Raw genomic sequence first — 13,288 nt, forward strand, 5'->3', positions numbered from 1 at the left:
CTGGATATTTGAATGCCTTTCTAGATTTTTTGGTAAGTTTTCTAGGATTTCATGGAATAAATTATCTAGGCCCTTATTATTTTCTTTCTCTTCTGGGATACCAATTATCCGGATGTTGGGGCACTTGATGATATCCAGCATTTGTCGTATATTATCCTCATTTTTCATGGTTGTTTTCTCAATGTTCTTGATGCTTTTTTCTAGGTCAGACGTTTTGTCTTCTACGTTAGAGATTCGATCTTCTGCCTGATCTTACCTACTTTTAATACTTTCAAGGGAGGTTTTTATTTCCTGTATCACATTCTTCAACCCTAGAAGTTCCATCTGGTTCTTGTGTAAGGTATCCATTTCTTCTTTCAAGTCATGAAAGGACTTCCTCATCTCCTGGAGCTCCTTGTCTCTTTTCTCTTCCATCTCAGTTAGTTTGGTCACTACAAATATTCTGAATTCCTAATCAGACATGTCCACGACATCCATTGTATTGACTATGGATGATGTAGGCTTGATGATTTCCCTTGAGGGAGAGGCCTTTTGTTGGTTGCTCATACTTTTTGAGCCTCTGCGATTGTTCCTAGTCATCACGTAATCTATATGTTGCTTCCTAACTTATTTAAAGTGTCTCTGAGTGTTAAAAGTTGTACAGGATTAGAAAATTGATGATTTATCTTATGGTTGGCTTACGTATAGCTCACCCTTACCATTAACTGTTGCCACTAGTCCTGGATAACCCAAAGTCCTCCCTGTTTCTAAGGAGTGGTGAGCCTCCAACTGACCTAATAATCAACACCTCAAGAGCAAAGAAAAAACACAAAGAGAAATTGTGCACCATGCACTATTCAAATCACTAAAATTCAGAGTCCAAAGGCAAGTGGGGAAGGGCCGGAGGATGAGTGACAGGTCCTGGGCTATAGGGCCTATAGCCTCAGGCTGTCTGGAGTCCTGAACTGCTAGCTGGCTCTATCCGGTTTGCCGGTGGGGTGGGGTGAGAGTTCGTCTTAAGGTCCCACGCAACTAACCTGAGGTCCAAAGAGGAGTAGGGTTGGGCCAAGTAGACTTTTGATATTATTTTAATACAGAATTGAGAATGTAAAAAAGAAATGAAAATGGAATTTGTTATCTTATAATTTTTCTCTTATAAAAGTGATCTTCTGTAGCATTCCTGTTATATATGTGGTATTCTAATGGATGCAGTTATAAGTGATAGAGTTAATGGATAGAGTTTTAAGTTTTAATTTTAAGTATAATTTTTATCTTTTCACTGCTAGGTAAAAAGCGCAGACTCACTCTTATTGAATGTGGGTGTGACATTAACATGATGATTGATCTGGCGAAAGTGGCAGACCTGGTAAGTCAGTCCAGTAGCGTAAATATTTCTGATAAGACTTTCAGTAATGAACTAGGTTATTTGTCCCATGTCAAAAGGAAGTAAGTTTCATGATTATCAAAGGAATGATGATTATCCTCAGGGATATAATAGATGATTGAATTAATTATATTAATTGAAAATTGTTATTGTTATTATAATAAAAATGGAATGGGCTCAATGAAATGTTTTCTGAAATTTAAAAGCAAACCACAGAGTAGAGAAACCTGTTGGTGTAGATACCTAGTGAAAGCTCATTAATGTAGATGTACATGCACATACAAACACTTTATAGTAAGTATAGTCATCCCTCAGTATCTGTCTTTGACTGATTCCAGCACCATTCCCATCAAATACCAAAATCCACAAATGTCTAATCTTTAGATTACTGATAAGTAATCTTAGTAGTAAATGTAAGTGAAAAAGAAAACATATAAACTGTTTTAGGAGAGAATGTTCTTTCCTTGTTTCATAACAGTGTGGCCTCGCATTTGTAGTTGATCAGTCCACAGATGTGGAACCCCTGGATACGGAAGGCCAACTGTACCATTTCTTGGATCCTTCCTCGGTACTGTACTAATAGTTTTCTGCAAAGATAGCTCATGTAGTTCCCAATACACTTTTGAAGTGAGTAATCACATAACTTATCCGAAGATGAGACCATTGTTCTTGATGGTGCCAGAACCTTCATTCCTAATGATTATGATAAAGTAAGTACATGGATTGCCCTGAAGGAATTGGTCAGAGTTTACCAATAGGAAATCTAGTCGATACTCAGGATATGTGAAATGTGGAGCTTTGATTACATTTACAGAAATGGCACTTGGTTGTTTCTGACATTCTACTAACTGTCTTAAACTAGTAAAAAGAAAGCTGAAACAAAGCAAGCCATATTGATTAGGAAGTATGGGGTGACAAATACCCTTTTATTGATTCAAATCTTTCTGGAGACTTGTTTGGTGATAAAGGATTCCAGACTTTTTTTTCCTTCAACCCAGAAAGACTCCTTAAAAAAATTAAAAATTAGGACTTGCAGGTGGAGTAATGGTTAAAGGTGCTGGGTTCACACAAGGCTGACCACAGTTCGAGTCCCAGACCTAGAGGTTCGCTTTCCCTTTCTCTCTCTGTCTCTTTCTGGTCAAATTAAAAAATAATAACAAATGGAATTAAATAAATAAATAAATCTTTTAAAAAATTAATCTAGATTTTAAAGCTGTGCCATTTTAGCGTTTAGAAACTAAATACCATTCAAATTTTCAACATGGAATGCTGTTATTAAAAATAAGTGTTAGGGACCAGCAGTTAGTAGAATGGCTATGTAGTCCCATGTAGTCTTCCATATAGTCTACTCCCATGTAGTCGACCACGGTTCGAGTCCCAGACCTGATGGCTTAAAACTCACGCCGGGCGCGTGTGCGTGCGTGCCCAAGATCCTGAGAGGAGAATGGAGAAGAAGGGATTGCGGCGTGGCCATCCCCCTTGTGGGGTGATTTCTCGCTTTCTGTCTCTGTCTCTGTCTGTCTGGTGAGCGCATGTGCCCTATAGCATAAACCTCTCCAAAAAGAATAAATAAATGTTATTGGGACTAGCATTTAGCGTAATGACTATGTTGCTGAACTCCCAAGTAGTCGACCGCGGTTCAAGTCTCAAACCCAGTGACTGAAACTCAACACCGGGTACGTGTGCATGCCTGCCCAAGATCCTGGGAGAAGGGATTATGGCGTGCCCATCCCCCCTAGGGGGTGCTTTCTTGCTTTCTGTCTCTTTGTCTGTCTCTGTCTTTCTGGGGAGTGCACGCACCCTGCAGAAAAAACTCTCCTCCCCAAAAAAGTGTTATTGCCAACACAAAGCAGTATAAAATTACTAAATCTTGTGTATTTGAAATGATTTAAATAGTTCTATATATAAATCATTCGTCTCTCTTTTATATAAAATACAGTAAGTTCCAGATTTTTTCTTTTCTAATAGTTTTTTTTAATTATTAGAGGATATGTATGTTGCCAGAGAGCATGCAAGACAGACAAAATACTCCCAAATAGGCATGGTCACACCACAAAACCTTTTACTCCATTTCCCCATCCAGTCAGGATTCTTGGTATGCATGCACTCATGCCCAGCTCATTTGTCAAACTACCAGAGCTAGGATTTGAACTATTGTTGACCATGTGGAATCTGGCTCTATCTGCACCATCCTTAACTCCTGCAGTATGGGACCAGCCCACGTTCTTAATTTTAACAGTATAAATTGTAAGAAAAATTCCTTTTATATGAACCTTTTCCAAACTCTAAAGAGAAATACACATTTGGTAAAATACTCTAACTGTACTGCTGGGTACACACAGTGTTTGTTTTGTTTTTAATTTGCTGTAGGGCATGTGCACTTGTCAGAGAGAGGTAGAAAGAGGGAAAGTAAGAAAGTACACCCCAGGATGTGTTGGCCACAGCGCAATCCCTTCTCTACTCTCTTCTTGGGATTTTGAGTGCACATACATACATACTCAGGGTGTTTTTCAGGCTCAGGTGCAGGACTCAAAATGTGCAGTTGGCCATGTAGAATCCAGCTGCCTTAACCAATGCACTGCTGGCTGGCCCTGCATGTTTCCCCACCCCAGCTCTGACCTTTGGTGGTTCAGTTACCCTCAGAGCAGTCTCCTTCCAGGTACATAAAAACACAGATAAAGCCCTTTGAAAACACAAATGGTAGTATATTACATGTTCTTTTCAATGCTCTGCCTTTTCCATATAATATTATCTTGGATATATAATCCAAGTGGATATATAAAACAAGTGCTATAGCTCAACCTTATTATTTTTAATACAGTATGCTACTGTATGGATTGCTCTGCTCTGGTTGTCATAATATTTCTTAAGTCATGACAAAGGTATACATAATTAGTTAACAAAGATTAGCAGCTAAGGTATCATTTGCTACCTATGCTAACTAATCCTACTCCTAGTTGCTTACCCCTTGCCACTTTGGTATCAGATAGGGTGTCGGGATATTCCACAATCAGCCTTCCCACCTTTGACGTGTCATATTGCCATTGAACCCTGTTGCTGGCTAGCTTGTAGTCTGCAGCAGCAGCAGCAAGTGTGCTCCCTCAAAACTCTCCTAGCCCACCTTCATAAAATTTGTGTTTTAGGATTATTGATGTTTCTTAGTTTAATCTATTTTGTTTTCTTATTTTTAGTTAGGTATGTATAAAGATGAGCACAGAGTTGTCTTTAATACCTAAAATTAGAAGTCTGTGGGAATCAACTCTTCCATTATTTTGCGTGTTTGAAGAGTCTTAAGGTTTTTTTTGGTTTTTAAATTTACTTACATTTAATCACATGTCTTTACAGTATACATTTATTTTCCCAGCACGAATACCATGTATGTCAGTCAAGACAAAGATATTACTATGTACATTATCATCAGCAAATACCTTCTCATTTTTTTTAGTCAATTACAGATGCTTTTATTTTTTTTCTTCCCCTTTTCCCTCCTTCCCTTCCATGCTATACTTTTCCCCCCCACATTTTATTGATTCACAAAAGATCTTAAGCTAAAGATATGGACAAACTAAAAATCTAGTGACAAGTGCACAGTAATTTTCTTCTGAAACACTTTTTCCCTCCATTACCCCTTTTCGTAAAGAGAGGTATAAACTGGTATAAACTAACTTATTTGGGGGGGGAAAAAAACGGTTAATTTCAGCTTGGTCTGTTATGTGCAAAGCCTCATAAGAATTCTATTTCTGATGCAAGGGAACAGATACTATTATGTTATTGAACTTTTGCAAATAACCATTCTACCACAAAATAAGAATGCTCACAAATATTTTCCCATTGCAAAGGGGTCAGGAAGGGAGAAAACTTTGTTTCAGTTCAATATATATATATATATATGTATATGTATATATATGTGTGTGTATATAACAAATTGCTGAACCTATCAACAGTTCAAAATAAAACCAAACTTTTTAAATCTGGAAGACAAAGCATAGAAGAAAATTCGTAATGTTTTAGACAAAAGTCATAGAATTCTATTTCACCAGTTCAGTTTCATGTAATCTCTCTTTTGTTGAATTTGCAGTGTTACTGTGGTTCGATCTTTCCATTAAAATCCTGGAGGTTAACATTCAACATTATTATTGATATTTCTGAACATGTCTCTATGATTAAGTGACCATTTTCTTGGTTGTTTTTTGTTCTCTTATTTTTATCTGTCTGTCATTAGTTTTCCTGGTGTAGCACTCGCTTCAGAACTTTTCAAAGAGCTGGCCCGGTGTTGGTAAATTCTTTCAGGTTTTGTTTATCTGAGAGCGTTTCAGGCTTTTCTTCCCATGTCAAGGATAATCTTGTTGGATATAGTATTCTTGGTTGAAATTGTTTTTCACTTAACACTTTGAACGTATTTTCTCATTCTTTCCTTGCTTGCATTGTTTCCGACGAGAGGTCCAATGTTAGCCTGATGGGATAACCTTTTAAAGTAACTTGACGTTTCTTGCCAATTTTAGTATTTTGTCTCTGTCTGTGGTTTTGGTCAGTCTGGCTATAATGTATGTTAGAGAAGATCTTGGGTTAATTCTGTGTGGGGATCCTTTGTTTTTCTTGGGTCTAGGTATTTGAATGACTCTCTAGGTTTGGAAAGTTTTCTTACAGGATTTCATGAAATAGATTATCAATGCCCTTATTAGTGTCTTCACCTTCTGGGATACTGATTATATGGATGTTTGGGCATCTAATGGTATCTAGTATTACTTGTAAATTCTAATTTTTTGGTTATTTTCTCAGTCTTTTTGGTGAATTTTTCTAGGTTGGAGGTTCTGTCTCCTTCATCTGAGATTCGATCTTCTGCATGTTCTAATCTGCTTTTAATACTTTCAAGGAGATTTTTTATTTCCTATATTATAGCCTTCAACTCTTAACAGTTCCATTTGATTCTTTTTTATGGTGTGTATGTCCTCTTTCAGATCATGCAAGAACTTCTTCACTTCCTGGAACTCATTCCTTTCTTATTGCATCTTCTGGAATTCATTGTCTCTCTTCTCTTGCATCTCTGTTAGCTTTGTCATTATGAATATTCTAAATTCTTTTATCTGATATTTCCATGAGTTCTGTTGTACTGTCTGTGGATGATGTAAGGCTGTTGTTTCCCCTTGGAGGAGAGATATTTTCTTGTTTCTCATATTTCTTGTGCCTCTGTGGTGGTTTCTGGTCATCTGATGGATTATACATTTCTTCCTACTTTCTTGGAGTTAATTCTGAGCATTAGAGGCGTGCAGGAAGAGATGACCCACAATATCTCTGCAGTTCCGTTTCCCTGAGGTTCACCAAGCAACTTGCGCTTTTGTCGATGGAACTGGATGTTACAAAGGCTTCACAGTTTCCAAAGAACCAGGTGTACCTGGGCTGAATTACGGGGTTTCAGTGGAGAATTTAGAGGAATGTGGGAGGTGAGCCGCATTCTCTGTGCAGCTCTGTGTTTCTCCCTGTTGCTTACTTTGCAGTCATTTGGTGGTATGTGCATATTTCGCTAATTTGTTGGAGCTTTCTGCAAGTGTAAGCTTGTATGCTTCACTTTACTGTGAGGTACTTCAATGCCAGTTTCTCCTCTGCTACTATGTTTTGCAATGTGGTATCCACAGAAAGAGATTTGAATTCAGATTTATGAAGATGAGTTTCTCTCTTTTGTGGCAAGTAATTCAGTGGGGGTGGAGGTTTTCTATGACCCTAAAGTAGTCATATATTTCTCTACTGTACACCTAGGTCTGTGTAGACCCTCAGAATGTGAAAGATGAGAAGCAAGGTGAGTAAGTCAGGTAAAAGAAAATAAAACAAAGAATAAAAGAAAAAAAAGATAGAAAGGGAAAATTTTTTTAGAAAGGCAAAAGTTGAAATCTGTGTGGTGCACTTGTACGTGTGCAGAAGGATCAGGACTGGGCCCATCTCAGATGCACATGGATTCTCACTTTGCTAGGTGTTGATCTGGAGAGAGAGGTTTGGGGCAGAGGCTTTTCAGTTAAAGGATCAGATCTGGGCCCACCTCAGATGTACTTTGCTAGGTGTTGGGCTGGAAGCTAGTCTTAAGTTTTAAAAATGGGTCTTATCTGCTTGTAGTTTTTGATAGCGCTATCTTTTGACTCAATTACTGGTAGCTTTTTTTTTTTTTTCCTAAGCAATGCATGATACAAATTAACATTTTAAGATAAAGCTTTCCTGTAACATCCCTCCCTAAAAAGAAAAAAAAAAAGGCAAATTGATATTTTCCTAGGAGAAAAATTGAAATAAAAGATTAATGTTCTGGGATTTTTTTCATTTTTTAATTGCCAAGGAACATGACAGGAGAGCAAGTGAGCACATCTTTTGGTGGGACATAGTCATACAACAGTTATTTAATCAGTAAGCTCTATAGCTCAACCTTATTCTTTTCAGTACAGTATTCCACTGCATGGATTGCTCTGCTCTGGGTTGTCATAATATATCTTAAATCTTGATAGAAGTATACGTAATTATTTAACAAAGATTGGCAGCTAAGATATCGTTTGCCACCTATTCTTCCTGATCCTACTCCTTTTTCCCATTTCTCCATCCCATCAGAATTTTAGGTATACACATATATGTCTGGTATGTTTTTCAAGCCCCTTGGGGTAAGGATTCAAATGTTAGTCAACCATGTGGAATCTGGCTCCCAATGCACTTCACTTAAACACTGTGCTATGGGACGAGCCCAGTTTTCTGTGAATTTTAATATTTATTTTATTTATTTATTTTTTAGAGGTTGTTTGCCTTAGGGTACATGCATTTGCCAATGAGAGTGAGACAGAGACAGTAAGAGAGAAAATGAGAAATCACCCCCCAGGGAGGGTGACCATGCCATAATCTCTTCACCATTATCCTCCCAGGATATTGAGTATGTCTGCACACATACCTGGCATGAATTTGAAGCCACCAGGTACAGGTCTTTATTTTATTTTCTTGAGAGGTTTTTGCTATAGGGCATGTGCGCTCTCCAGAAAGACAGAGACCGAAAGCGAGAAATCACCCCACTCATCACAAGGGAGAATGGCCATGCCACAACCCCTTTTCCATTCTCCTCTTGGGATCTTAGGTATGCATGCACACGTGCCTGGCATGAATTTAAGCCGCTGAGTCCAGGACTCGAACCATGGTTGATTACATGGGAGTCCAGCAACACAGCCATTACGCCAACTGCTGTTCTTATACCAGGTCCAGGTCTTGAACCGTGGTTGGCCATATGGGCATACAGGGATATAACCACTATGTTATCTGCTAGCCCCTTTGATATTTTTTATTATTATCACTTGTTCTCATTATTGGGAGTCAGGGATCTGTGATGTGCCTTATAAATACCTTATGAAAAGCATCATAGATTTCTCAGATAAGAGTCCAATTAGACAGCCTTTTCTGAGTTGTTTCTTAAACATCCAGCTTCTACAAATGGAAGTTTATACTCTGGTGACTATCATCTTACAGTTACCTTTTAGAACAAATCAGGATATTTCCTCTGTCAGGGTAATTTTTTTTAAGAGATTTTTGCTGTAGGGTGTGTGCACTTGTCAGAGAAATAGAGAAACAGAAAGTGAGAAATCACCTCCCACAGAGGGAATGGCCACACCACAATCCGAGTTTCTCTCTTTTGTGGCAAGTAATTCAGTGGGGGTGGAGGTTTTCTATGACCCTAAAGTAGTCATATATTTCTCTACTGTACACCTAGGTCTGTGTAGACCCTCAGAATGTGAAAGATGAGAAGCAAGGTGAGTAAGTCAGGTAAAAGAAAATAAAACAAAGAATAAAAGAAAAAAAAGATAGAAAGGGAAAATTTTTTTAGAAAGGCAAAAGTTGAAATCTGTGTGGTGCACTTGTACGTGTGCAGAAGGATCAGGACTGGGCCCATCTCAGATGCACATGGATTCTCACTTTGCTAGGTGTTGATCTGGAGAGAGAGGTTTGGGGCAGAGGCTTTTCAGTTAAAGGATCAGATCTGGGCCCACCTCAGATGTACTTTGCTAGGTGTTGGGCTGGAAGCTAGTCTTAAGTTTTAAAAATGGGTCTTATCTGCTTGTAGTTTTTGATAGCGCTATCTTTTGACTCAATTACTGGTAGCTTTTTTTTTTTTTTCCTAAGCAATGCATGATACAAATTAACATTTTAAGATAAAGCTTTCCTGTAACATCCCTCCCTAAAAAGAAAAAAAAAAAGGCAAATTGATATTTTCCTAGGAGAAAAATTGAAATAAAAGATTAATGTTCTGGGATTTTTTTCATTTTTTAATTGCCAAGGAACATGACAGGAGAGCAAGTGAGCACATCTTTTGGTGGGACATAGTCATACAACAGTTATTTAATCAGTAAGCTCTATAGCTCAACCTTATTCTTTTCAGTACAGTATTCCACTGCATGGATTGCTCTGCTCTGGGTTGTCATAATATATCTTAAATCTTGATAGAAGTATACGTAATTATTTAACAAAGATTGGCAGCTAAGATATCGTTTGCCACCTATTCTTCCTGATCCTACTCCTTTTTCCCATTTCTCCATCCCATCAGAATTTTAGGTATACACATATATGTCTGGTATGTTTTTCAAGCCCCTTGGGGTAAGGATTCAAATGTTAGTCAACCATGTGGAATCTGGCTCCCAATGCACTTCACTTAAACACTGTGCTATGGGACGAGCCCAGTTTTCTGTGAATTTTAATATTTATTTTATTTATTTATTTTTTAGAGGTTGTTTGCCTTAGGGTACATGCATTTGCCAATGAGAGTGAGACAGAGACAGTAAGAGAGAAAATGAGAAATCACCCCCCAGGGAGGGTGACCATGCCATAATCTCTTCACCATTATCCTCCCAGGATATTGAGTATGTCTGCACACATACCTGGCATGAATTTGAAGCCACCAGGTACAGGTCTTTATTTTATTTTCTTGAGAGGTTTTTGCTATAGGGCATGTGCGCTCTCCAGAAAGACAGAGACCGAAAGCGAGAAATCACCCCACTCATCACAAGGGAGAATGGCCATGCCACAACCCCTTTTCCATTCTCCTCTTGGGATCTTAGGTATGCATGCACACGTGCCTGGCATGAATTTAAGCCGCTGAGTCCAGGACTCGAACCATGGTTGATTACATGGGAGTCCAGCAACACAGCCATTACGCCAACTGCTGTTCTTATACCAGGTCCAGGTCTTGAACCGTGGTTGGCCATATGGGCATACAGGGATATAACCACTATGTTATCTGCTAGCCCCTTTGATATTTTTTATTATTATCACTTGTTCTCATTATTGGGAGTCAGGGATCTGTGATGTGCCTTATAAATACCTTATGAAAAGCATCATAGATTTCTCAGATAAGAGTCCAATTAGACAGCCTTTTCTGAGTTGTTTCTTAAACATCCAGCTTCTACAAATGGAAGTTTATACTCTGGTGACTATCATCTTACAGTTACCTTTTAGAACAAATCAGGATATTTCCTCTGTCAGGGTAATTTTTTTTAAGAGATTTTTGCTGTAGGGTGTGTGCACTTGTCAGAGAAATAGAGAAACAGAAAGTGAGAAATCACCTCCCACAGAGGGAATGGCCACACCACAATCCCTTCTCCATTCTCTCAATATTTTGGGCACACATGCACATGACCCTGTGTGAGTTTTAAACCACCAGGTCCTGGACTCAAATCACGGTTGACTATGTGGGAGTGGAGCCATGTAACAATTATACCATCTGCTGGTCCCTATCAGGGTAATTCAGGGTAAGCAGGCATTTGGACTAAAGTCCAGAGCAGGAGTTGCAGACTTTTTGGTAAAGGTCCTAAACTAATAAATATTTTAGACTTTGTGAATCTTAGTTTCAGTTGCAAGTACTTAATTGCACTTTTAGTACAGAAGCAGCTATAGACAATATAATGTGGCTGTGTTTAGTTACGAAAACATGTCATGGGCTAGATTTGGCTCATGGTATATTCTGATTTTGGTAGCTTCCTTGAGAAATTGTGTGTTCTGTTTATAGGTGCTGATGCTTATAGATGCCAGCTTTGGGTTCGAAATGGAAACATTTGAGTTTCTAAACATCTGTCAAGTGCATGGCTTTCCTAAAATTATGGGGGTTCTCACCCATCTAGACTCCTTCAAGCATAATAAACAACTGAAGAAGACAAAGAAGCGACTAAAACACAGGTTCTGGACAGAAGTCTACCCGGTAGGAGGAGAAATAATTTTTGGACACCCACTCTAATCCTTTTAAACCAGACGAAGGACGTTAATAATCATCTCTTTAAGATTCACCTCCTGAGTTTCTTTTAGGCATTTGTTCACAATCCCTAGAGTATTATCCTCAAGATAGTCTTTATTCTGGACCTCGTTTGTGTCTGTGTCCCCCCATACCACCTGGTGTCTACACCTGTTAGGGGTTTCATGGTTTAATAGAGCTCATCACAAGTGTCTCCCAGTTACAAAAACAGGAACTGCAAGTCCTGCTTCCTTTCCATCCCACTGTGGCCTCACAGTCACAGAACCCTTCCTGTGTTCGGGACCCTCCCTGTCCTCTCCATACCCGGATGATGCCACTCTTTGCCCAGAGAGCAGTCTGCCCATACAGGTCTTAGCATGTTAAGCCTTGAAAGGAGCCGGTGGGGCTATGGAATCATCCGGACACAGTCTCTTTGCTGTTAGCATTTCTTCTATCTGGGGCCTTAGCAATAGCAGCAAGAATTAAATTGAAAATTTTCTTTTCTTTAATTTTTAGGGTGCCAAGCTATTCTACCTTTCTGGAATGGTACATGGAGAATATCAAAACCAAGAGATCCATAATCTGGGCCGTTTTATTACAGTTATGAAGTTTAGGCCTCTCACGTGGCAAACATCACACCCTTATATTCTGGCAGACAGGTAAAAAGTGAACTTTCTTTTTGGCCATATATTTTTTTTTTCCTTCCTTTCTGTTTTTGTTTTGTTTAGATTGCCAGAGGGTACATGTATGCTTGACATACAGAGAAAGAGAAAGGGAGGGAGTATCCCCCTGTTGGGACATGGACATGCCACAGTCCCTGCTCTTTTTCTCTATCCTATCACGATTTGGGGCACATCTTAAATTGTGAGAAAGTCATGACATTTTTCTGTGTTTTTCTAAGTCTCTAAGTCTGGGAGTCAAGCTATAGTTGACCATGTGAGATCTGGCTCCCTTAACCACGAGACTACAATGACTATACATTTCAAAGCTGAAAAAACTAGAAAAAGAACAACAATGGTGTGTTGTACTCATTTGTATAGTTAGAGGAAGAAATGAAGTTGATAGACAGTGTCTGCTTTCTCTTTCTGTACTTAAAGATGCTATGCCATTAGGAGTAAGTAAATTATGAGATGTTTAGAAAAATGAGATTTTTAATTGTTTGGCTCCATGCTTTGGTCCTGTCCTACTTTTCAGTCTCAGATTTCAGTGACACTGTCTTTGTGCCATGGTATTGTAGTCACTCCATGCCTTCCCCTCCCTCCCTGTATCTTTCCTTTTGTGGTTTTCTCAGCTTGGATCCTTGCCAGGATCCAGGCCACACTAAAAAACTCAGATCACAGATTAACCCTCTGCTATAAAAGGATTTCTGAATGTGTCCCTTACCCTTCTCTAACCCTAGGTAGATATCAATTCTCTTTCTTTTTAATTTAAAACAAAAAAAAATTTTTAAGAGAGATTTTTGCTATAGGATACTTGTACTCACTTGAAGACAGAGCGATAGTAAGAAATCACCCCCCAGAGGGAATGGCCGTGCTGCAGTGCCTTCTCTTCCATTCTCCTCTCAGGATTTTGGACGCGCATGCACACACACCTGATGTGACTTTTAAGCTGCCAGGTCTGTAACTCAGACTGCAGTAAATCACGTGGAAGTCCAGCACTGTAACCATTACCCCATCTGCCAGTCTCGATGCCAT

At 38.9% G+C, this 13,288-nt stretch overlaps 1 protein-coding gene across 1 annotated transcript in view; it reads left to right on the plus strand.

Annotated features, from left to right (window-relative positions):
• BMS1 (BMS1 ribosome biogenesis factor) overlaps positions 1 to 13,288 on the plus strand; it is a 71,109-nt gene that overhangs the window by 8,679 nt on the left and 49,142 nt on the right. The window contains exons 4-6 of the mRNA XM_006164514.3: positions 1,266 to 1,345; positions 11,376 to 11,564; positions 12,111 to 12,253. Of these exons, the coding sequence (XP_006164576.1) occupies positions 1,266 to 1,345; positions 11,376 to 11,564; positions 12,111 to 12,253 (412 nt within the window). The remainder of the gene's footprint in view (positions 1 to 1,265; positions 1,346 to 11,375; positions 11,565 to 12,110; positions 12,254 to 13,288) is intronic.

Source organism: Tupaia chinensis, unplaced genomic scaffold, assembly GCF_000334495.1.
Source record: "Tupaia chinensis unplaced genomic scaffold, TupChi_1.0 Scaffold143636_1, whole genome shotgun sequence".
Lineage (NCBI taxonomy): Eukaryota > Metazoa > Chordata > Mammalia > Scandentia > Tupaiidae > Tupaia > Tupaia belangeri.